Raw genomic sequence first — 26,433 nt, forward strand, 5'->3', positions numbered from 1 at the left:
GCACTGGTTAGAGATCACACCATGGTTTTGGGGCTTTCCCTTTAGTGTGTCATACAACTGGGAGGTGCATGTAAAACGTGCGGAGTTACCAAGCCCAAAGTCCACGCCAGAGGGAATTATTCTCTCCAACAGAAAACACCGCCTGAAATGCCTCGTTGGTTGTCCAGTATTGTCTTCCGTTGCTTATCTACGTCACTGTGTAACACATTTTCATAACGCCCGCGTAGCTGCTAGTTTGGCCCGCCCTCATACCAAGTTCGGCGGAGCGGACGGGTCACAGATTTTGGTGCAACGCCAGGAAGAGTTTGGTTAGCGCATATCCCAAATGTCGAGGACACCTTTTTCTTTGGTGTGCAGGCAAATTCCCTTTGTATGGGCTTCCAGTGGAAGACCAAATGAAGAACCGGTGGTTAAAAATCCTTTTTACACTATTCCTCAGCAGTGCAACCCTAAACCTTTTATGTCCCCTCTATTTTACAGAGGCCTGCTTCCTGAATGAGGCACGATTCCATGCTGGATTTGTTCACCTTTCCTAAAGAAGAAAGCGCCAGACGACAGTGGATACCGTTTCTTTTTTCGGGCCAACAACAGCCATATGCCAACGTGTTTGTTCAGCCGCTTCACAGAGGACTCTTTCCTCATTAGAGCCCAGTATGAAGCCGGATTTCCAGCAAGGCTAGTGCTGAAAGATGGGGCTGTTCCATCTGTAAAGGGCTGTGTTGAGGAAACTGTAAGTAACATTATGTCACTGAGGTGTTTGTCTTGTATTGATAATTAGACCAAATTCCTTGTGAATACAGCTTCGGTTCAGACAATGGGCATATACAGTGAAGCTGAAGTTCTTTGGGGAGCTAACGGTGATTTGCTTGAAAAAATACAGCCGTGAATCCCGCAGTCAGATTACATTAAGATGTACTTTCACTATTAACCCTTGTGGTGAAATTCATCCTCTGCATTTAACCCATCCTATTTTATAGAAGCAGTAGGCAGCCACAGTGCAGCACCCGGGGACTAACTCCAGTTCTTCTTTCCAATTGCCTTGGTCAGGGGCACAGACAGGAGTATTAACTCTAACATGCACGTCTTTGATGGTGGGAGGAAACTGGAATACCCGGCGGAAACCCACGCAGACCCAGGGAGAACATGCAAACTCCACACAGAAAGGACCTGGGACGGCCTGGGGTTCGAACGTAGAATCTTCTTGCTGTGAGGTAACACCGTGCTGCCCATGCCTTAATTTCAACAATATCCGCTCAAAATCGTGGTGTTATTTTCACAACCGGCGAGGATAAATGTCACCGTCCCCCAAACATGACGTTTTTTCAAGTAATAAGCAGTCAACTAATTTTTATAATACTAAAGGCAGTTAAGCTCAGGCAGATATTCCAAGCCAAAAGCCAGTCAAAATACCGTCTAATGTACTCCAGCATACAAATAACTAACCGATGATGCAGGAAGATACCATGCAGTCGTCTGGTGACAGCAGAATAACATTTTACCAGCTACGTAAACTTTATTTCCTGACAGCAGACGTTTTCCACCTCAGTAGACATTTTAGCACATTTCTCACACGTACACCGATTAACAGGGGCATATATAGAATTTATGTACGGCTTATGATTGAAAGACTAAATCCACCGTTATGTCACACAGTAAGCAGGTAATGAATGTAATATTTACCAGAGACTTCCTGCTGTGATCTTTATTGCTGCGGATGTTCATGCTGTCCACTCTCGTATTCTGCATTGGATTTGGGCTCAAACATGTACTGATGGATTTGAGAAGTTGCCCTTTCCAATCAAGAAAGAGAAATTATGCTACTTAGTAGGTTTATAGTTTGCTTACGCCGTAAGGTTCCGTGAGGCTTACGGAACCTCCTACACCGGTGTTGTCGAACTCCGTTTCCCCATCGAGCTCTGTTTTCCCCTGAGGATGAGGCGGTCCTTAAAGCACTGACTGCTTCCCCTTGGCACGCTTCCGGAAGGTGGCCAATGCAGTTATTTTGGTGAAAGTAACGCAAAAGTAGTGTTATCAGCATTACTCTACACAGTAATATTGTAAAGTAACTTATTACTTTCAAATGAACGTAACTAGTAATATGTAATGCATTACATTTTGAAAGTAAGTTGCCCAGTGCTAGTTATTAATTGGCTGTTTTGCCAGCGAAACCAACAAATCCTCAGATCCTTCCTTGTGCAAGAATTAAAGATAATTCTGTTTTGTTACAACTTGGATAATACTATGAAAATACTATGTTCATAGATTTGCCATCGTGCGGATCAGTTATGATATCACTTTGCTCACCACTTCATTTGTGGAGAGCTCAGACATGGGAGCACCGCTAGGCACAGTTTTACAATGGCGTCTTTTGGGGCCATGCGAGTACCATCGTTAAACTTGTCTTTTCAAACAAACAGACAAAGAAGAAAAACCCTAGTGCGTCAGTTGGACCGTGTTCATGATTTCTTATGAGGCTTATCTATGACTTCTCTATTGATGAATACTGCTGCTGACATCTACATTAGGGCTTGACAAATGAGTGACTATTGGTGCAGAACTGAAGGCGACAGAAAGTTGGCTTTTTAACATTGCGGGCAAAGGAACCGATCTTTACCGAGATGAGGTGGAGGTAGGTTGGCCATGTATGTGAAAAAGGTCTTGAGGTTTTCAGTGCCAGAATTTCCAGTGTCGGTTGGAGCATTACGAAGAAGCAGTGATTCTCCCTGTCGTATATCAAATACCACGGTATAAACCGCTTAAATACTTTGCAGTACCACTTCAGGAACAGGTGTTCCTGATTGCTGAAACATTTGACAGGTTCAGATCCAGGAAGGTGACGTTCACCACGGAGTATTTAGTTGAGTAACACATTATCAAATTAAAAAAAAAGTAAAGTAATACTTATTACACATATTCAGAAAGTACATTCTGAATATCCTCACTGACCCTGGTTGAACTACAAGGGACTCGGAGGAGGTCTGGCCCTAGACGTGCGGTACGCAGGCCCACCGGTCCGTGGATATTCCCTGATGCCCACGAACCAGCCCCCCAGCTATGAGTTAAATAGTGCCACTGCCTGGCGGACACCTCGGGAGAGGAGTAGACTACAGGAGTAAACCCCTACACAACATCAACGTCCACTCTTGCCCCTCTGTATCTGCCCAAGTTGGAGAGTACTGCTGGCGTCGTGTGTGGCTGCCGCTTCTCCCTCTCGTAGCCCCCCTTCCCATCCACCCCTGTATGGCTGTGTTGTGTCTGTCTGTTGTCTTGTTTCACCCCGTTTATTGTAAAGCGTGTTAGAAAAGCGCTATATAAGTTTAATTTATTATTACTATTATTATGAATATACTGAATATTTTTTGAATAGCAGCCTTGGAGGTAACGTTAGGAGCTAGGTCTGCTGTGTTGTGTACTTGTGGTTTTGTTATTTTATATGTATGGTTTTTTTGTTCTTGGTTTTTTTTGGGGGGGGGGGATTTTCCCCCTTTTTCTCCCAAATTTTATCCGGCCAATTTCTCCACTTTTCCGAGCCATCCTGGTCGCTGCTCCACCCCCCTGCCGATCCGGGGAGGGCTGCAGACTACCACATGCCTCCTCCCATACATGTGGAGTCGCCAGCTGCTTCTTTTCACCTGACAGTGAGGAGTTTCACCAGCGGGACGTAGCGCGTAGGAGGATCACGCTATTCCCCCCAGCCCCCCCCCCCAAACAGGCGCCCCGACCGACCAGAGGAGGCGCTAGTGCAGCGACCAGGACACATACCCACATCCAGCTTCCAATTGTGTCTGTAGAGACACCCGACCAAGCTGGAGGTAACATGGGGATTCGACCCGGCGATCCCCGTGTTGGTAGGCAATGGAATAGACCGCCACGCCACCCGGTTATGTATGTTTATGTATCATACCTGTCCAGCGTGTATAATGGGCAATGTGCAGTGTGCCACATTACGTTATTAAGCATACCGTCTTGTACAGCAAGCATGTGATGGGTTGAAAACAAAGACACATCAGACCCTATGGGACAACAAAGTATCTAATGTAGTATTATATTAATGTATTACCACATTACCAGGACAATGAACTCCATCACAGTAACACCTTACTTTAGTAACACACACTCAGCTGAATGTCTGTTAAGTTGTCAGAACCTCTGGCTCTCTTGAGACGGCGGCTGGGGAAGACACCTTCTACCCCTGTCAGAAAAAGGTTGATGTATTGATGGATAAGGCTTCGATAATGAACTCCGTCGCGCCCCCGTGAGATTTTCAAGCATTAGTGAGTTACCAAGAGGGAGTTCAGGGCATAAGGGTGGAAGGAACCCTGGCCTGGCAGAGACCCGCTTTCATTTGGTACAGAAGAGGACCCTCGAGCTGTAGGAGAGTCTCTCATGCTGGAGATCACAGGACCATCTAATTGCGGCTGTCTACCGAGAGCAGATGTCGGATCACTGCGTTCCAGACTCGACTTGCCACATTAACAACGAGAGAAAATTACCACCGCCGCCTACAACCCAAACCCCTTCGCAGCCATTCACCAGCACGTGAATCATAAAGCATGAACACCAGTCAAGACACAACCTCCATCTTAAACTTTATTTGTTGGTTTCGTTATTGTTTAGCAAAGCAAACATCAAAGTATGAAGGCATCATTTCATAGAAGTGTCGTTTCATCTTTAGTATGGCACCACTTAAAAGAAGTCATGAGTCATCACAACAATTTGAAAGAATGCTTTTTTTGCTAATCAATCCAGAGAAGAACAAAATGTTAACAACAGGTATTAGCCATTACAAGATGCATCTGAAGTTACAAATCATCTGCGAAGGACACACAGCCAAGAGTATGTATGCACTTACACCACCTCTGCATGTCTGCGACGGCGACGTCTGATATGAAATAAGGCAGATTCTTTTGATAAGATCCTAGACAATCTGGTTAAGATACAAGCAAAAGCAAAAAGACCCAATTCCTTGTTCGTGTTGGTGAAGCTCAAAGCAACTCTGACATGCATCGGAAACGACAAAGAAAGAGAGATTACAAAAGGAAGAGCTAATCGATTCTGGAGCGAGACGCTTAACATCCTCTCAAGTAGGCGTAGGAGCTGATGAACTTTTTCCTGCTGAAATGAACCAGGCTCAGCATGTGTGGAGATCTGATGTGATCGGTAATGATCTGAGATGAAACGCTGTTGTTTTGAAGCGCGCTGCCGTTCGAGACCTCGGTCTGTGTTAGTGTCAGGGTGTTGGCTGATTTGACTAAACAATGAAGCGGGATCTGTGTGGATGTGTGAAAGGACATGGCAGGTGTCATTGTGTTGCACTCCGAAAGAGCTTTGGGATGCGGGGGGGGGGGGGGTTGTCAGGTATTTCCACCGCCAAGTGTCATCACGACAGTTATGTCAGGGTGAGAGCTTGTAGGGTCGGTAGGAAAAACAAGGATGGGATGATGTTAAGCATTGCCAAGTCCGCAGCGCTAGTGTCTGGGAGCTGTGGCTGCTGTCTGTGACTTGAACGGTCCCCTGACGGCTCCTTGATGCTCTCATATTGGGTCAAGTAAGTTTTATTTGTATAGCCCAATACCACAAATTACATATTTGCATCAAGGGGCTTTACAGCAACACAACATCCCGTCCTTAGACCCTCGTGTCGGATAAGGAACAACTCTCTGTTGATTTAAAAAAAAAAAAAGGCTAACTCTGGTTTGTCTCATCAAACATGACTGACAGTATGATGGATGTCTTCAACACACAGTGAGGTATGGCTCATCTTTTTAGGTTGATATGTTCAAGTCCTATAGTAAGGTTTTATACATACATACATATACATACATACGTACATACTTGGGGAATGAATGACACGTTTCGTGACAGATTTCAGAACAAAGAGGAAAAGAAATATGAAATAAAATTGCGAATGTGACTATCTTGTGAGTAAGTGCTTCTCCTGGGCCAGTGTCAGAGGCCATAACACCATAGGCTAGTCTGATACTGGTATGGGGGCCTTCACACAGTTTGCTGGCTGTCAGATGAGGTTGATTGTCCTTCCCTTGGTTGCTCATTCTTTCTTCTCGTGAGTTTCTGCATGAAAAAGATTCACAGCAGACATTCAGAATTAGAGTGGGTGTATCCATTGACTCGCTATTCCGATACTCAGCTGGTTAATCCTTAGCAGCAACTCATAAACATCACATCTGGCTCATGTGTGCATATTTGGATGTATGTTCCTGCAAATCATGTATATTTCTGCTCATGGCAGATCACCTCATTGTACATTTTTTTGGGGAGATCCCCCCCCCCCCCGTTTTTCACCCCAATTTTACCCCACTCTTCCGAACCATCCCAGTCACTGCTCCACCCCCTCTGCCGATCCGGGGAGGGCTGCAGACTACCACATGCCTCCTCCCATACATGTGGAGTCGCCAGCCGCTTCTTTTCACCTGACAGTGAGGAGTAGCACGTGGGGGGATCATGCTATTTCCCCCAGTCCCCCCTGAACAGGCGCCCTCAACCGACCAGAGGAGGTGCTAGTGCGGCGACCAGGACACACACCCACATCCGGCTTCCCACCCGCAGACACCACCTGTTGTAATTTTCTGAAAAATTGCTGAGAGTCTAAATATTACTGCAAACTAGGACAGCTCATGGTGCACTTCACTGTGTTCCTGCACTAGTGAGAAAAACAATACGAATGCACACTGAGATGCTGTGATGTGATCATTGCACCATCTCTGCCGAATCATCGCACACGCTACGAATCTGCCCACTTTATGTGCAGCGGTCGCTAAATTATTTTTCTACCTTGGAAACTGTTTGATGAACAAAACTGCATCCCTTTATTTGCCGTTATTATTTTTACAGCCACCAGAACTTCACAGCAGCAGTATAAATGCATGTGTTCAGTGGCATGCAGTCGCATCACCTTCGACGGTCCCAACGGAGATCTGAAAATAACAACGTTGTGGTATCCTTATCAAATATGATTTATCAGCATGATTATTGCCCCTGCAGTCTGAGTTGCCTCCACGTGGAAATAATACGCTTTGCATGTTTGATTTATTAAACGTCTGATTTGTTGAGTTTGGGGGTAATTCATCACACTCAATCTCCAAAGACATGCTGACACGTTTGTACCAAAATATCAGGGTCACCGCTGCACACCTACGATGGGGAGGGAGGATTTACAAATGCATTCGGCCCTGGAGGAGCACGCACAAACTGCCTGCCTGCCGCCTGCCCAACAGAGAAGAGGAGATGGAGACAGACAGGGAGGAGTAGATGGGATTTGGAAAGCAGGCGAGAGGGAGGGTAAAACTCAATACTAGTGGATTTTCCGCCCGCTCCGCTGAGGGTTATCTAACTGAGGCAAATTTTAATTCGCTAATAAAAACCTGCTGATAAACAGAGACGTGTGTAGACGAGTGTGTGCGAGCGGAGCGAGACGGCGAGCGAGCGAGCTGGTTTGAGTAACCCCACCGCCCCTTACCTTTGGACTGAATGCTGTCGGTTGCAGTTGAATCAGATTCTTGCAAGCTTTCAACCTGATCTTTCATCTCCACTAGACAAGAGAAGCGGAGGAAGAGGAGGAAAATGGGGAAGGGAGGAAAGACAAAATGGCATAAGAGCAGATGATCATCAGGCGCTCTGTGATCCACAGTGTTGTCATCGTCTTTCATCACTTACACACATGTATTAATTTGAATCACTAATCTCTCAGCCAGTTGTGCCAATGGAAATGAAGGCGCCACCTAAACCGTCCTTGATAACTGAAAGGTTGTAAGCTGACCAACGTCTTCTGGCATCAAGTTTTACCGGGTGGGCACTGGGGACTGTTTCACCATCTGCAAACAGCTTTTCATTTTCAAAAAGAAACAGGTTGTTTTGTTTCTTTTTGGATCCCCCCCCCCTTTTCCTCACCAATTGTACTTGGCCAATCACCCCTCTTCCGAGCCGTCCCAGTCGCTGTTCCACTCCCTCTGCCGATCCAGGGAGGGCTGCACCTGACGGTGAGGACTTTCGCCAGGGGGGTGTAGCACGTGGGAGGATCATGCTATTCCCCCCCACCCCACCCTGAACAGGCGCTCCGACTGACCAGAGGAGGCGTTATTGCAGCGACCAGGACACATACCCACATCCGGCTTCCCACCCGCAGACGCGGCCAATTGTGTCTGTAGAGACGGTCGACCAAGCTGGAGGTAACACGGGGATTCGAACCGGAGACCTCCGTGTTGGTAGGCAACGGAGCAGACCGCTACGCTACCCGGACACCAAGAAACAGCTTGTTAATCTGGCCCGATGTTGTCTGGAGCTGTCTGCTACCGAAATATAAAAATATTTGACGCATCACGAAAGAGCGGCGGTAGTATGTATAATGTAGGTGGGTGTGTCACCAGAAATATTTAATGGTGTGCAGCTGAGACAGAAAGAAAGAGGTTTGGGTAGGAGAGTAGAGCGGGAGGGTTAAAGGGAATTTTCTGACAAGGGCATTTTCTGGCTGAGTTTAAGGTGTATTTTTTAAGGCCTTGGCTTTGGCTGATCCCTAAAGAAACCTGGGCTGGATGGCTCATAATAATGAGGAACCTTGACTCACCTCCGTTGCTGGCGCTACTCTCGTTCACACTGGCGATATCTGTAATGAAAAGGAAACGGACAGTTACTTAGGTTATATAGAAGCTGTGTTGGTTTCTTATTTGCATAGGAAGAGACTGTTGCTACACTGCATTTGTCTCCAGTTCTTTTTTAGATGGACAAGACCAACAGACAAGTCTTTCAAATACAGGCACCAAAACAGTTTTATCGACAACGACTCAAGCCACGAACAAACAGTCAGACAATACGCAAGTTCTTCTCAGGGATCTGGACGGGTGCCTGTCTGTCTCTGCTCAGAACAACAGTCCCTGTCTCACTGCAAGAGGATACAGAATTATGGAGTCATAGGAGTGCCATACAAAAGAATAAATCTGTAAAAGTGAAACTAAATGTGAAAATATAGAGACAAAAAACATTTAAAAACGATTATAAAGTATTACATGTATTTGTTCATTTATTTCAGTATATATTTAGATATCTTTTAAAACATATATTTATTTACCTTTGCGTGTAAATTACCCATTTTTTTCTGTATATTTATATAATGTCATTTATTTTTATCCCTTTGTTTTTCCTTCTTCATTAATGGCGACAGGCATGAGCGCAAGTCCATGAATACTGGGATGGATCCAGCGCTTTACCTGTGTCCCCGTCCATAGGGTTAGTGGTTGTGTCAGGAAGGGCATCGATGTAAAATTTTGCCAAATCATTATGTGGATTGACAAGACCACCATCGGTGCTGTACCCTCACAGGGTACCGATGGAAACTATCAAATCCGCTGCGGCGACTCCTGGGAACCAGGGAACAAGCCGAAAGGCGAAGATTTTTCCTTATTCCTTACCTTACTGCTTTTGCTATTCCTTTAAGGGCCAAGCTGTCAATCATCTGGTTTTGGGCGGGCCTTCCTGCCCAGGCTGAGTAATTAGTCAATTCCAACACACATGAATCCTGCTTTGGCGGGAGCTTTGTAGCGCGGATAACAGAAAGTGGATGCTACACGAACCTGTGCACGCACAGTGTAAATGTGGTAGTAGTTTGAATCAAGTGTATCTGTCTGCAGCCTCCAGCTAGTACAAACACACCCTCACAGTGCACCACACTGTCAGTATAAGAACCCCCCCCCCGTACCCCCACCCCACACACACACCGAGGTTAAAGTTAGGAGGTTAAAGGTAAAATAAGAGTAAGAAGTCAACAGACTGCAATGGTATTGAAATATCGCTAGTTAAAGATATTATTGAGTGTGTGATGAAACCTCTTGCATATATATGCAATCAGTCTCTGAAAACTGGTGTTTTTCAATGTAAAATGAAAACGGCTAGAGTCATACCCATACGAAAGGCTGGAGATAGACACATACTCTCAAATTACAGGCCTGTGTCATTGCTTTCACAATTCTCTAAAATACTGGAAAAAATATTCTACTCAAGGTTGGATGACTTTATCACAAAACATAATATACTGTGTGAACAACAATATGGGTTTAGAACTAATAGGACTACATTATTTGCACTCATTGATTTTGTGGATGAGATAACAACTGCTATAGAAAAGAAGAATGCTGTAGGAGTATTCTTCGATCTAAAAATGAATTTGATACTGTTGACCATGACTTACTATTAATAAAACTACAAAAATATGGAATCAGAGTAGCTCTTTCATGGCTATCCAGTTACCTAAATAATTGGTACCAATATGTGCAAATTAATAATTTTAAATCACAATTAATGACGGTTAAATGTGGGGTTCCTCAAGGCTCAATGTTGGTATTTTGTATATGTGAGGTTTCCAAAACATCCAAAATAATTTTATTTGCAGATGACACAAACTTACTTTGCAGTGGGGACAACTTGGAACAACTTTTGGATACAGTAGGAAATGAATTGAAGAAACTAAAGAGTTGGTTTGATTCAAATAAACAAGAAGCTCAGATAAACGATGTAGAAATCGAAAGAGTGTCAGAAATCAAATTTCTTGGAGTAACAATAGACAATAAATTATGTTGGAAACCACATATAAAGTATATTACAGCAAAAATATCAAAGTCACTTGCAATATTATATAAAAGTCAAAGATCTCCTGCATCAACCAGCACTATACACCTTGTACTGTTCCTTCATACTTCCATACATCCCCTACTGTGAGGATGTGTGGGGGAACACATACAAAACAAACAGATCCAATCTTCATCCTTCAAAAAAGAGCTGTAAGAACTGTAAACAAAACCACTTACAGAGAGCCTACAAACCCACTCTTTATCAAACTGAAAGCACTAACATTTAAGGATTTGGTTGACTTCAAAACAATTCAAATCATGTACAGAGTAAAAAGTCAGTAGTTACCAAACAGTGTTCAAAAGTTGTTCCAAATGAGGGAAAGTAAACACGATCTCAGAGGAATATGTATATTCAAAAAACACTTAGTGAGGACAAATGCAAAACTTCATTGTATATCCATCAAAGGAGTTCATCTATGGAACAACTGTAGAAAAGAAATTAAGATGTGTACATCAATAAGTAAGTTTAAGCAACTCTTTAAAAACAACATATTGAATAGATATAGGATGGATGAACAAAGGGGTGGACTGGAATAACATGACATGACACATGACGTGTAAGGTGCCTTGTTTAACTTGTATTGTTTTGTTTATTTTGATTTCTAAGCATCGGTCTTTGTTTTCCTTTTGTCACTCTTGTTTTGAAAGTTTTGATTTGATTGATAATGTATAAAAAAGGGGTAGGACCAGCGAAGTTCTCTACTTCATCCTACGCCCTTTTCGAACATGGACTGGTTGTTGATTGTGTTGTTGCAGAGAGTTTGCAGAACATGTTCAATGTTATTTCCGTTTGTTTTTGTATTCCTGCCTATATATTTTATTTTGCTAATTTAACATGTCCGAAATAAATTCATTCATTCAGCCATTCAGTATAGCCAAGGCCAGACATTTTAGGGGACATCCATCCATTATCCAAACCACTTATCCTCCTCTCAGGGTCACGGGATGCTGCAGCCTAGCCCAGCAGTCATTGGGCGGACGTTTTAGGGGACACAACATTAAAAAAAAACACCTTTTTTTAACAGAGGGGTACTTCAACCACACATATCTTGCACCTGTACGAGCCAATAACAACAACATGGCACATGCGTAGAACAAATCGGGTTTCCGGTATGGATCGGGCAGTCTGGCCCAATCCCAGTGCCCCCCCCCCCAAAAAAAGCCTAAGCCCTGAACCCTCACGGACTTCATTGACTTCACCTGGTAATTGCTTGAGTGTGAGAGGCTGCGAGGGCTCAAAATGGTACAAATAGGAATGGGACAGCACTTTGCGACATACCAGTTACTTTACCTTGACGATGCCAGAACATGTGTCGTACTGTTGTGGATTTGGGGCTTTTTATTTTACGTTTTTTACTTTCTTCATGGCCAAGGCACTTGAGTTAAGGGATCCACTACCCGATCGGAACGTCTTCCAGGCTCTTTCTTGCCTCACTTCAATTTATTTGTTTTTGTCAAAACAGTATCCTTAGGTAAAAATGAAAAGAAATGGTTCATGAATAAAGTAGCATATGCTGTCATTCCTCTGATTTCCTGTGTTTTTTATGTACCATCTTAAATCCTTGTTCATATGGTGTTTCTTTATAAATTTAGGGATACCAGCACACCCAATATGCCAGGCAGAACATCCATGTGCCCATGGGTCCTTCCATGCTTGTTTATTTACTGTTTTGTTTTTTTTAATGCTTCCGGGCTTGCCCTGGTAACCCCGTGTTTAATGTCACAACACTATGAACTGTGGGTAATTCCATCAGGCAAAGTCTGCAGAAATGCAGACTTACAGAAAGTGTGCATCACTCAAAATGTCTGCGAGAGAGCCCTCATTCACTTGACGATTTGACAGTGGGACAGCCGTAAGCCCTCGCGGATTTAGCGGGAACGCAGCTCAAAGCCCATAAGTCCGTGAGTGTGGATATTGGGCCTTACAGACCCTTCTTGTTTGAATCAGGGAAGGAAACGTCATGGCAGAAGTGGAACAAGATGCTGCATTCACATGGAATCCGGTAAACAGCAGACGGCCAACCAGACGTCATTATTTTGGATGAGAGCAAGGCGGTAAAATCAGATTACACACGCAAATTATGTCGGCAACGGCAGATGGCACTGCCGTCCAAAATTAAAATACTGTAACTTCTTGCCGTCCTCTGCGACGGAATTTACAACCAGATGTCAGACCTGGTGCTAGAGCAAATCAATAGGACGGGCATTTGATTTTTGTGAGGGGGCACACAAAATCACCACAGCAACACTACGCAGCACTTTAATGTTTTCATAATGAAAAGCATTTTATAATTGCTATTATAACTATGGGTATAATAATAATAATAAACTCCAGCAACCCCCCCCCCTCCTGAAAATTTTCAGCACAGAAAACAAAAGGCTGCGTCGGCTTTAATTGAATGTTTAAGCCAGGCTTTGTTGTGGCACCATGCAGTTGCAAAAGTCTGTTTGTTCCCTGAAGTCATTCGCAATGGAAACGTGTCCAGTTTTACCTGGTTGAGCATATTACCACTGAGGTCATCCGGGGCTGCTGCTGGTTGCGGGGATGCTTGCTCTGGTCCAATCCGATTAGCAGCAGGAGCAAGCAGCTGTTGTTGAAGCTGAGCTCGAGGAGGCTGGTGTTGCTGATTGTGGCGCCGGCAATATGCTCCAGTGGGAGGCCGGTGCTGCTGATTGTGGTACTGGCGATGTAGTGTCAAGAGAGGTGGAGGGCTCACGGGCTGGTAGCAGCATTGGTGGCGCAGAGAGCGGGGATGCTGATGGGGCGGTTGAGATAGCTTATTTTTTAAAACGAACTTCTGATGTCCATTTTGCCAGCCCGATCGTGATCGTATCGATGCAGTGGCGGTCTAGCCTTCTTCCGTTCCTATAGTTCGCTAATTCCACCTGACAACTTCATTCAAAGCTGGAGTCAAGTGATGTGACGCTGTGACAGGTCAAAAATGACATCAATCACAAATAGGTTTAAATGCGAGGGCGAGGCCGCTGTCAGTGGGCAAGGAGTTCAAATGAGCGGACACAGTCCGGTCTGGCCCGCCCCCGATGCCAGATGTTACGCAGCACATCACAAAACAGAACTGATGTGTCACTACCTGATCCGTACCGGAAACCCGGTTTGTTTTAACCTAACCCTGACCTTAACCACGCTTACCATGCATCTGCGCACTATGCTTACCTTACACCTGCGTGAGCCAACAATAACAACATGGCACATGCGTAGAACAAATCGGGTTTCTGGTACCGATCGGGCAGTTTCAGTATGACTTGACAGAATTCCTGTGTATAATTTAATAAAACAAACACACAAAACACGTTTGTATAATCCAGCATTTTTCTGCAAACTATACAACATGACCATAGCAACCCGTGTAGTTTTTCCATCCATTATCCAAGCCACTTATCCCAGTTGGGGTCGCGGGATGCTGGAGCCTATCCCAGCAGTCATTGGGGCATGTAGTTTTTTGTTTCAAAACCATCCTGCCGTTCCGTTCCGTTGCACAGTGTGGGTTTTTTCCCCCGTTCGTGTCTCCAACTGCCATTTACCGTCTCCTGGATTCCATGTGACTGCATCATAAAGGAGCGATGTCCAACAAGTTCTTTTAACACTTGCTCAGTATGTGGAGGAACATTTTGAAGTGAACTATGTTTTGAGGATAGTGGAAGATGTCAAGGAGAGTCTTGTGCATGTTGTGGCCAATGTTGCATCTACTAAGTGTCTGTTGATTTGTTGTCAAGACTGAATCGGTACCTAAGCCATCAGCTGGGGTGAGGTGAAGGGACTCCTCCCATACTTCACCGCTGTGCAAGTACCTTACGACCACAGACACCTGCTCCTTTATACTCGCATCTCTGCTCTCGTTCACCATCAGTGCAAAAACTCCAGCTTCCTAAACTTCTCCACTGATTGGCCCCTAGCCATATTTGCCATTATGTCAGCCAGCTCATTCTGTATGTCATGGTGAGTGTACTTGAAGTTTCTCGGGTTGTCAGCTATTTTTGATACCACGGTTTTGTCAAATTTGCCCGTTGGCTGATGTTACATCTTCTCTGTGCCTTTGCTGTGCAACAGTTTGACATGCTGTATATCACAGTGCCTCTATGACTGCCCGCATATACTCTTTATTTTCCCCACTCTTTTCTTAAATTGAATTCAGACCATGGATCCATGGTGTATTTGTGCCCAGCGCTCACATGGTGTGTTTGAAATGACTGGGTAGGTTTGACCCAGGTACTGAACCCATCCTGGGTAAATGCTGTCTCTTTATGAAACCTGCCTTGCTCCTTGTGTGAAAAATGTCTGCAAGCAAAGCAGAACACTTGGTATTCAAATATTCCAACCAGGTATACTGTTCACACCATCGGCAACTGAAGGATCACATTTGAAGTCCGTACTTCTTTGCCGTGTATCTTCGGAGAATAGGGTGCCATGGTCCTTCGTTAGCTGTGTGGCTAATCACTGCTGCAGCTCGGGGTGGAGGCTAACTGCTGATCAGATTGAAGGGACAGCAACTTATCTTCTCCCTCCCTAACAATATCCGAGTCCTCGCTGTATATTTGCTCGTCCTGGCTGTCGGCCTGCTCTTCTTCAACATTGCCAGACACAGCAGGGTGAACATTTCTCTCATTTGTCTGCTCAACATTTGTTGAGGTCCATGGTCTTTTGGGCATGAGAAATCTCTCCATGTTCAGCTCGCGTTAGTTAACGTCGTCTTCTTGTTGGTTTTTGCTGGCGATTGACATCCAAAATGTTGCATTACCGCCACCGACTGAAATGTAAGAAGTTAACAGGACTAATTCTTTACTTTGTACACCCAAAGTGATCCCATTCATGACATTGTCCATTCTATAACCCAGAGCCAGTCTGAGTTGATGTAAATCCTTCCCGTAGTGTAACATCTAGATCTTCTCCAGATATGTCCACAACATTCAAGTATCTCCTGGCAGCATCCAACACCATTTTGAGTCTTTCTAACCTCCCCTTTTCTGGTCAGCTCCATTCCCTTACTGATCTGGTTCTTTTTGTACTTCTACCATCTCATCATTGCTCTGCATTCTCTTTGCCACTTCAGCATATGACAATCCCATTTCTGCTCTCATCTTATTCACTTTCTTTTCAGACACTGTGCAGACCCCGTATCATGATTTCCCTTGCAGGGCAAAGCAACTGTGCTTGCTCCTTCTCAACTATACACTCCTCCACTTTGAAGTTGTCTTTCCCACATCTCCCACATCTTCTGACTCTCCTACAAACTGCAGTAACATGTCCATATTGTTGACAACAAAAACAGCTGAGAGCAGCTCTCTCATATGGCCTCACCCTGTAACACACATACTCATGGTACACTCTTTCCAGCAATTCCCCTTCAAAAATCAAACACACAGACTTACTGTCCTTCTTCTCCTCCTTCTTGGAATCTAGCCATTCTTCTTGCCCCACATACACCTGCAACATCCTGAAATGACTCAGCCTTCACTGACAATGGCACGCCACTTATCATTCCCTTCATCCTTGCTTTTGATCTGAGTGCAAAGCAAGTCACACAGCAATAATCTTTAAACACATCAATCTTTCCGTTGCCTACCAACATGGGGATCGGTGGTTCGAACCCCAATGTTACCTCCGGTTTGGTCAGGCGTCGCTACAGACACAATTGGCCGTGTCTGCGAGTGGGAAGCCGGATATGGGTAGGTGTCCTGGTCGGTGCACTAGCGCCTGTTCAGGAGGGAGGGGGAACTGGGGGGAATAGCGTGATCCTCCCACGTGCTACGTCCCCCTGGCGAAACTCCTCACTGTCAGGTGAAAAGAAGCAGCTGACAACTCCACATGTATCGAAGGAGGCACGTGGTAGTCTGCAGCCCTCCCTGGATCAGCAGAGGGAGTGGACCTGGACGGCTCGGAAGAGTGGCGTATTGGACGGGTACGATTAGGGAGAAAAAAAACCCCAAGCAAACATCAATCTTAAGGGTTCTGACGCTTTGATATACATTCAGTGATAACCATCCCACTTCTAGTTATCCTGATCGATCATACATCTCCCTACAAACTTTCCGCCTGCATATGGGTCCTTGAAAACCCCGTCACGGCTATTATCCCAACAAGATATGTTTCCTGTGTTCTTACTGACTGACTAGAATCACTTGAGCAATTTGATGTATTCTTCCTTTTCTTCTTATTTTCTATCCCTCGTGTCCTCATTTCCATTTTCCATTTCGCTCTCCGACTCCTGATGCCATTTATGCCCTTGGCTTCTTCTTTGACCTCAGTCGGCTCAAGTGTCCTTGGCAAACGTCTGAAGTGCGCAAAACTGAACTAGCAAGTTCATTACCGCTGACTCATTCTTGCGAGACATGAGTAGCGCTCGTTTGAGAAAAGACTGCATTTAGATTTTTTTTATTAATTTTGTTTGTAATTAAAAAAATATGCAACATAATACCGAGATAATAGAGTTTTTATAAAGAAATTCTTGGGGCTGCTATAGCAACTCAAAGCAATGCTGTAGCGTGCCGCCTTTGTGTGCAGGAATTGACTACTCAGCCTGGGCAGGAAGTTTCCGCCCAAAGCCAGTTGATTGACAGCTTGGCCTTTCAAGGAATAGCAAACGCAATAGGAAAAATAAAGGGATAAAAATAAATAAATGGAAAAATTAGATTTAAAAAATACAGAAAAAATAGAGTAATTTATATCCAAAATATATAGGTATGGTTTTATAAATATATACAGAAATAAATGAGCAGATGTGGAAATATATAAAATACTTATAATTATTCTTTTATTTGTCTTAATAGCCACATTTTTATTTACTTATTTATCCCTCTACATATTTCCACATTTATGTTCTTATTCTTGTACAGTTTTGTTCATTTTTATGGCACTCATATGACTCCAAACAGAAACACGTTAGCTGTTTATAAAATAACTGCTGCCGACCGACAGTTAACCACTTCTATGTCTTCAGTCCGCAGCCGTCTCCCTAACATACCCCACCTCCACAAAGTATGTGAACAGAAGGTGGAGGACAGGCTCAGTACCATCTGCATATGATGCCGGGCAGTTCTCGGCAAAATTAATATTAAAAAGAAAAGAGCGAGCGAGGGAAAGGGAAAAAAAATCCCAGCCATAAACAAATGTTCAATAGAAACAGTGTAGAACATCCACCCACCACTATGGAAAATCAAACACAACTTGTAACCCCTGGCCCCACATTTACATTAGCGTTGCGCTGTGGCTGGTACTTAGAGCAGCCGAGTTTCTCATGCCTGGAAATTAAATGCCTTCCTAAAGTGTCGTACTTCAAACAGGGACAAAACAACTGCGAGAATGGAGGAAGATGCATGCAAAATTAATTACAGACTGCCATCGGTCGAAGGCAGCGTGAGACCGCCTCCTCCCTGCTGAGCCCTCCCCTCTCCTCAGCCCCCATCCCCACCTCCCCTTCTATCCTCCTCTCCAACTGTCACGTCGCTCCCTCTTCCTCACTCCCTGAAACAAGCTGCCCCCCCACCTTCCACAACAATGATCTTCCAAACAAAGCACCATGAAAATAACCAGCCTCCCCAGGCAGTCGGAAAAGATGTAAACAAATACAACTCCTGAGGAGCGATGGAGGAAAATTTAAAATCCAAAACGCTTCCCGTGTTCTGTATAAGCAGAGCAACAAGTCTGTTGTTCTAAAAAAAATCTGTGTTCTCATGTCTGTCCGCTAGAGAAACCCATCTGAGGGAGACTTTGGAAAGGTGCAGAACCGAGATCAGCGAGATACGGGGCTTAGCTATAGCAATCTCCAAGTGTATCGATGCAAGCCTCCAGCATGAGACTGTTTTCATCCGCCACAGCCTTTTGGAACGGGGTCTTCCTGTCCGTGGCACTGCCCCAGCCGGCACTGACAGCCAGGGCAAGACAAAGCAGCAGATCTATGTCACCATCATGTCGTCTTATTCTTGCAACGTGGAGTCAGCCAGGGGTGAAAAACTACACCGTGTGCAGTGCCACTCAGTGCCTCCTGCGTTTCTCTACACTAATAAAAGGATTGGATTTGGTAACAGATTCAAACTGTTGTTCTCTCCGAGATGTCGTGGGGTGGAGCATCACGGCAAATGTCCGTACACAAATCACACAGCATGTGTGTGGAAACAGGCTTACGGAGGGTTACAGGGCCCGGTTTACAGGGCCCGGTATGTCGTGTAGCCACATGGAATTACATGTCATATTGTGACGTGTTTACAGATTACCACGCTCTGAACACCGGAGCCAATATTACGACACGTGGCGAACGCCTAATGCTGTGCCCTGTGTTGAAACAAAGCCTCCTTCATGCGTGCCTCTCTAGACGAACGGGCGTGGCATGCCCGTGTATTGCAGCGGGAAGCTCATCAGTCGTAGCCTCATTTAGGACGCTCATCTATCGCTACGGATCTCTACACCCCCTTCTCTTTTTTTTTGGTTGCCTTTCTCAGGTAATAACCTCATCGTCCATGAACTAGGATGGCGTCTTCTCCTGCTAATATTCTGCACTGGGGAAAGGAGGAAAAAAGCTCAGAATTTCAGTTGGCTGTGGCCTCAGCTTCCCCGCCTTGCTGAAGCTGGCGGGGAGCAGCAGCACTGACTTGTCTCCCTCTCTAATTTAACTTCTCTTTGCTGACGGCTGAAGAGCTATCGTTTAAGGGAGGGTGTGAGTTTCATGGGTACAAACACATAAACTAGGTGGGGGGGGGGGCGAAACGAGGCCCCAGTCAAGGTTCAAGAGAAGGAGAAGCCACGGTCCACAGAGGGCTGAAGAAGGAAAACGGGAATCAGTACACTGAATTGGCTTTCTCAGCAGGAATCCAGACAGCTTCGTGCCCAGTAGGGTCCTTGAGGGTATGTCCATGGGGGGATGCTAACAACTTATTTGGCTAATTGATTTTTCAAGTTAACACAGCTTTAAAAGTTACCACAACTAAAGGATTGATTTTTGTGATGAAAATTTGGGGGCCCTTAGAAATTATTCTGGAAACTTTTAGGAGGTCTGCACTGTGTAATAAAAAAAAAAAGTTGTATAATTAGGACACAAATTATGCTGTTACGTTCAAAAACCCCAACACATTTACATAGATTTATTTAAATGTAGTATTAAAGTGCAAATGAATTAGGCAGTTTTTTGGAAATTAATTTTCCAATATTAAAACTACATTAGGTGCTATGTTTCTATTATAACAATGTATTAAAAAAAAAGAAGCTGACAAAAGGAAATGTAAATTGGTGTCCACCAACTGCTGGTGTGTGAGGAAACGGCCTCTCAGCCAGATAACACCATCAAGGAACACTCGAACCAGCTAACTAAACAGCTAACAGGCGCTAAGTCCTCGGTTAGACAAAAAGCAAGTTTTTAAATTTACTTGGCATCGGAGGAGTGATCATTGTGTTTATGTCAGCTGTACCTGGTCGTATTCAACGCTGTCCAAAGATGAGGACAAGGAAATACAATGGACACTATTATAATGGCTAAAGCAACGGCTATTGACTTTATCCCCCTATTTCATCATCCATCCATCCATCCATCCATCCATTATCTGAACCACTTATCCTGCTCCCAGGGTCGTGGGATGCTGGAGCCTATCCCAGCAGTCATTGGGCGGCAGGCGGGGAGATACTCTGGACAGGCCGCCAGTCCATCATAGGGCCCACACACACATATTCACACCTAGGGACAATTTAGTACGGCCGATTCACCTGACCTACATGTCTTTGGACTGTGGGAGGAAACCGGAGCACCCGGAGGAAACCCACACAGACACGGGGAGAACATGCAAACTCCACACAGAGGACGGCCCGGGATGAACCCCAAGGTTGGACTACCCCGGGGCTCGAACCCAGGACCTTCTTGCCGTGAGGTGACCACGCTAACCACTGCGCCACCGTGCCGCGCCCCCCCCCACCCCCATTTCATCATTTATTCAGAAATTCAATTTCCATCACCCTTTTTTGCCTCTTCTCTTTACTGACATGCTAACTTTGTGTATGCTATTTAGTTGTTTTTTTGTTTTTTGTACCCAAAAAATTAGCTATTGCTTTCAACTTTCCTTTGTTTCAACTTAAAAGTTTGGATAAAAACAGATTGGGTGCTTTGTAACATTTCAGAAGCGTCTTTCCAGTTTGCTGAGCTTGTTTAAAAGAGAACCGATTTCAGCAGGAGATCATAAAGTTTTAATACAAACGTAAAACTTTCCTAAATGAAGATGTCTCTGGTATTTATTCCAAGCGACAAAATTCATCAGTAACTCAAAGGGAGAGTGTGCGAATGGGTTTTTCTCTGTGTGTGTGTGTGACTACGTGATTACACATGAGAGACGGGGGGAGGAAGGAAGAGAGTTGGGTATAAGTCTCATATGCAGACAAGCAGAAAATTACATGCCCTACCTTCCATCCATTTACTAGACAAGAGGTACGTAGTTAGGATTTGGTTGGGCAGCATTAATATCCCGCGCCATAATATTCATGCCAGGTCAGAAAGACTATGCCTCAAAATCAAACAGACGGGGTCAGATTTTGTTACGGTTAACGAAAATTTTGGTACATTTAATTAGCTGTAGCGTTTCCACAATAGAGTCTCATATTTCCCCCCTGACTGAAGAAGCATTTGTGGCCATCTGTAGCAGTTTCGCTGCCAGGCACCTGTTAATGTACAGTCATTCCAGTTTATACTTGGCCCGTGGGGTAGACAGTCCCTACGGGTCACCCACACGCTAGCATGGGAACTGTCTATACTCAGTGTTCCAGACAGGAGTCTCGGGCGGAACAGAAGAAGAAGCCTTTTGTCTCTCTGCCACCTCTCCCAACAAGGATGTCTCACTGCCTTTTTATTGTTCCACTCTTCTTCTTCTTTTTTTTGTTTTTTGAATGGTTGTAGTGTAAAAATCGATGCGGAGGTGTGGAAGTTCGCTCTGTGCCTGTGCCCAGCGGTGTCAGTACCTCAGGAGAATTCTCATCCTCCACTCATTTGATCGCCAAACCATGGCCGGGTTGGCTCGTCTAGATTCCTGGCTCTGCAGTGTCTGAGCCACACATCCGGAGCGGGTTTGGTTCCCAACCAAGCTTTTCACAGGTTTCCAGCAGCCGACTTCCAAACAGTCGCCCTAACCCATCTCGACCCCTCTGGCGAGGGGAGTTTGGATTCCTGGCCGTGGTAACCGTGTTGCCTTTTGAAAACATCTGTTTACTTATACGATTAGGAATCTCTTTCTGTTGCCATTGAAACTATTTTTGTTTAGCTCCAGTTGATCAAATATCCGGTGAGTCCTTGATGCCTCTCATTCAATAGCATTTAATTTCCAGAGAATTGCATAGGAAAACGTCAGGGTCAATACCAGAACCTGTCTCAACAGAGAAGCTTTCTTTCCTACACCAGACGGGCCGGAATTCAATAACAACTGGGAGGTCTATGAGAGGCTTGGGCCTGATCCTGATGTGGGCTATGTATATTAAACAAGTATAAAAGAGGTCCTCACTGAACTTTGCATGGACTAATAGCCTTGGGTCTGATATTCTTGCTGTACAGATAATTACAGATTATCACAGATTTCTCTGCTCAAGCAAAACAAGAGCGGGCGGGCCTCAACAAGTGCCTGACCAAAAAAACTAATGAGCTGGTAAATGTGGAAGGCAGCCCATTTTCATATGTAAATGTTAAAAGTTTGTAGTGCGGGGCCGTGGGGCAGCACAAGTGGCTTAGCTGAATGAGCTTCCATACTTAAAATTGGGGGGAAAAACAGATTTTTTTTTCGGATTGGGGGACCAGCAGTTGGTAAGAGACTGGAGTTTTCACTGCTTTGAGATGGTACACTGTCACATTATCTAAGCCAATTAAAGAGCACTGAGCCGTGACCTGAAGGACAGGAAGACGAAAACAAGCCTTCTCAGTAAATACTACAGCAACCCCTCTTCACTGCTTGCCTTGTGGAAAGCCAAGAGCCCTCATCAATATTCTGCCTTTCTTCTCCAGAAGAAAAGCACAAGGGGTTATGGACACTAAGCGGTATTGTGTTCTCCCCATGGGTTTGGGTAACCTTGTAGAGGTGGCTGCGGTAGGCTGGTACTGAATTGGGCCAGGGTCCTCTACACTTACTGAATAGGACCAAGCTCATTACACAGGCCCGAGACATGCTTGACAAGATGAGAAAACACGGTATTCAGAATGACTGAAAAGAGAACAGGACACCATCTGGTCTGGGGTTTATCATGACATAGAGAGAGCGAAGGCGATTAAAGAGGGCAGAGGGAGCGGGGGGGAAAGTGGGAATGTATTTCACAACACGTCCCAAAATGCTAGGAGGAAAAATGACCACTGGCAAAGGCTTGGTGAGACACAGGGCTGAGAGGGGTAATGGGAGAAACAGCTACTATAAATACTGAATTGTCTCCACTGGGAACTGGGCATGTTTACTTCAACTTTAAAAACAGTTATGCACGATATGCATCCTTAGTTAATTTTCTTTATCAGGGTATGATCGACGTTTGAGTTGGCATGCCATGTTTAAGATGCCTAGTGCCTACATATTTGATCAGGCTTATAATTCACTGACACATTCATATTGTCTTATTTATTTTTGGCATATTACAACCGGACATAGGGTGGCACGGTGGTGCAGTGGTTAGCGCGGTCGCCTCACAGCAAGAAGGTCCTGGGTTCGAGCCCAGGGGTAGCCCAACCTTGGGGGTCATCCCGGGTCGTCCTGTGTGGCGTTTGCATGTTCTCCCTGTGTCTGCGTGGGTTTCCTCCAGGGGCTCAGATTTCCTCCCACAGTCCAAAGACATGTAGGTCAGGTGAATCGGCTGTACTAAATTGTCCCTTGGTATGAATGAGTGTGTGTGTGTCTGTGTATGTCGGCCCTTTGTGATAGTCTGGCGGTCTGTCCAGGGTGTCTCCCCACCTGCCACCTAATGACTGCTGGGATAGGTTCCAGCATCCTTGCGACCCTGAGAGCAGGATAAGCGGTTCAGAAAATGGTTGGATGGACAACTGGACATGTGAAAGGTCACCAGACACCAGTGAACTGGATATTATTTGGTCTTGTCAGATACGGAAGTGAGGCAGGCTAAGCTAACTGCTAGCTCATGCAGACCGGCAGTTCTGATAACACCGAGGGCGGTCTGGCAGCAGCCTCGCCTGGCATTGACTGGTGTTTTTGGTATCGAGGTGTGGAGTGCGGGGGAGGTGTGTCGAGGGTGTCTGGCTGGGAGAGCTGGTGGTGGATCGGCTGGGGGAGCCTGGTCTGCTGTATCCGATGGGCCCAAGGAGGAAGCACCGAGGGCGGTCTGAGGGCAGGCTAAGCTAACTGCTAGCCCATGCAGACCGGCAGTTCCGATACATGCAGACCGGCAGTTCCGATAATCATTGTGGCTGGCGTTCGTTCCCTTGGACAGTGATTTATTTATTTATTTTTATTTAGTTTGGATATGTGTGTTAGTATGTATGTTCTTGTAGTTTTTGGATATGTGTTTTTGTCTTTGTGTTGCACTACTGTGGGCTGGATGCAATTATGTTTCGTATTTTCGTTGTTCAAAACCACTTTTGCCCGTTAGCTGGCTAACAGCATACTGTTGGTAATGATGTGCTGCAATAACGAATGAAGAAAAAAAATATCGAATATACAACTTGTGGAGAAAAGGACAATGCTTGCTTGAGGACTGTCACTGCCACGATTGGAAAGTGCAAGGACAGGAAGCGATGACATACTTTAGACCAGTTTCCCCAATCCTGTCCTCAGGTACCCCCGGCACTGTTGGGTTTCCATTTTGCCATGTACTTAATTGCATTCCCATTATACCAAGTCTACAGTACACAGGTGAATGTAATGAACTACTTGCCAAAATAGAAAACCAGCAGTACTGCTTGTACCTGAGGGTCTGGATGGGGAACACCCCCTTAGGCTCAGTATTAAGACAATGTCTATCAAAGTAAAACAGATGTATAAAAGATGTGTTAAAGAATATAAAATACTTCAATATTATCAAAATATAAAAGCTCTTGAACAGATTACACCTAATTAATCGGGACTGGTTTGGCATATACAGGTACCAGCTAGTATCACTCGTCCCCTGATCCCTCTCTTTTAGTCTTTCAGTATATCCCACTTTGAGAGCAACAGTGGTCTGTCAGGCCAAAAAACCCTGAGAGAAGAGCGAGAGCAGTAAGATAAAAGGAATAAGTGAATAACTTATTAAGTGAATAGAGAATGAGACAACACAAAAATAGAAATGGAAGTAGAGAATGCAAACGAGTCCTCCCCCTGTGTGACCTACATACCTGCTAAACCTGCTGTCAGCGGTGGCCTGCTCCTCTGTCATCACTTAGTGAATTACTTTACATAATCTTGGGGCCCTCCCTGTTGTTGTGAGCAGGCCCTCTACCAGAAGCCGCCTGCTGCTTCTTTTCTCTGATGCCTATCACACTTACTTAATACATCAAGGCGCGGACAAGTAGTCGGCCAGGTGACCAGCAAAGCTGACAAGTTGAGCAGACTGATCGCGACACACTATAATAAAGTGGGACACGGACTGGCCTCCACCGTCTTGAGAGGCACAGTTAGGTAAAGAAGCTGGTTTATATAGCAAAGCATGCATGCTCCTGTGTCTCAAAGGACAAACGCTCAAATCTACTGGCTGACTGGCAGTGATGGCGTGACGCCTCTCCAAATGCAGCCCAAGGCCATACACGAGAGATCGTGGCCTGGATTGGGCAACATGACCACAGCGCTCCTTCACATGGGGGTGAAAAACACTCACCCTGGGAAGGCAGCTGTCTATCATGGAAAGGCCAGTGGGGGAGCATGGTTATCTTCAGAAATATGATGTATCTGCAGGTGCCACATATGAGCGATAGCAGTGCGCCTCAGCATTGAAAGATACGTCATCACATAGTTGGGAGGACATCCGGAGGGAGCTTGGAGTAGAGCTGCTGCTCCTTCGCATTGAAAGGAGCCAGTTGAGATGGTTTGGGCATCTGATTGGGATGCCTCCTGGGCGCCTTCCTTTGGAGGTTTACCGGGCACGGCCAACTGGGAGGAGACCCCAGGGTAGACCCAGAGCTCGCTGGAGGGACTAATGTCCAATCTGGCCTGGGAACGCCTTGGGATCCCCCAGGAGGAGCTGGAGGGCGTTGCTGGGGAGAGGGACCTCTGGAGTGACGTACTTAGCTTGCTGCCACTGCGACCCGACCCCGGAAAAGCGGCTGAAGATGAGATGAGATAGTTGGGAGGATGGACATCTAAGTATCAACGTATTCCCATAGTGCCATGCTTCCTAGCCCATCTCATGCATGATATACACTGTGGTATGTGCAGTGGCCTTTTACCTGAACATGTATACTCCAGAGACTGATCCCAACAGTGTGACAGTTGTTTTGTTATGCTGCCCACTGCTGAGCATGTTATGAACTTCAGTTTCTGTGCTGGCATTTCCTTCTGCAATACCAATCAACATGTAAATGGCTCCTATTGTTGTGCGTTTTATTGTCTGTGCTGGTGTCAAAAAATGTATTTCTATGAGGACAATAAATATTGTCTCATTATATCAACAGACATATTTTATCATATCAAATTGTACTGTATAGTATTGTTTAAAAAAGTGTGGTATTATACAGCACCTGCAGTCTCAAACTGTGCCCTGTAATCTGTTTGACCAAAACAAAAGAAAGGACAAGGTTTTAACCACAGGAAAACTGGGGTGTAACTACATACATCAAAACTCCTCAGGGTTACTGTGCGTTTTAACAGAACGCGAAGCGAAATCTTACTACTTTCCTCACGTGGGTTTGATCGC

General features: G+C 45.1%; 1 protein-coding gene across 2 annotated transcripts in view; it reads right to left on the reverse strand.

Annotated features, from left to right (window-relative positions):
* Positions 1-4,581: 4,581 nt before the first annotated feature.
* macrod2 (mono-ADP ribosylhydrolase 2) overlaps positions 4,582-26,433 on the reverse strand; it is a 622,428-nt gene continuing 600,576 nt past the window's right edge. For both annotated transcript variants that reach the window (XM_056292387.1, XM_056292386.1), the window contains exons 14-16: positions 8,582-8,620; positions 7,478-7,549; positions 4,582-6,072 (exon numbers count right to left, since the gene is read on the reverse strand). In XM_056292387.1, coding sequence (XP_056148362.1) covers positions 6,050-6,072; positions 7,478-7,549; positions 8,582-8,620 — 134 coding nt within the window. In that variant the 3' untranslated portion in view covers positions 4,582-6,049. The remainder of the gene's footprint in view (positions 6,073-7,477; positions 7,550-8,581; positions 8,621-26,433) is intronic.

Source organism: Lampris incognitus, chromosome 13, assembly GCF_029633865.1.
Source record: "Lampris incognitus isolate fLamInc1 chromosome 13, fLamInc1.hap2, whole genome shotgun sequence".
NCBI lineage: Eukaryota > Metazoa > Chordata > Actinopteri > Lampriformes > Lampridae > Lampris > Lampris incognitus.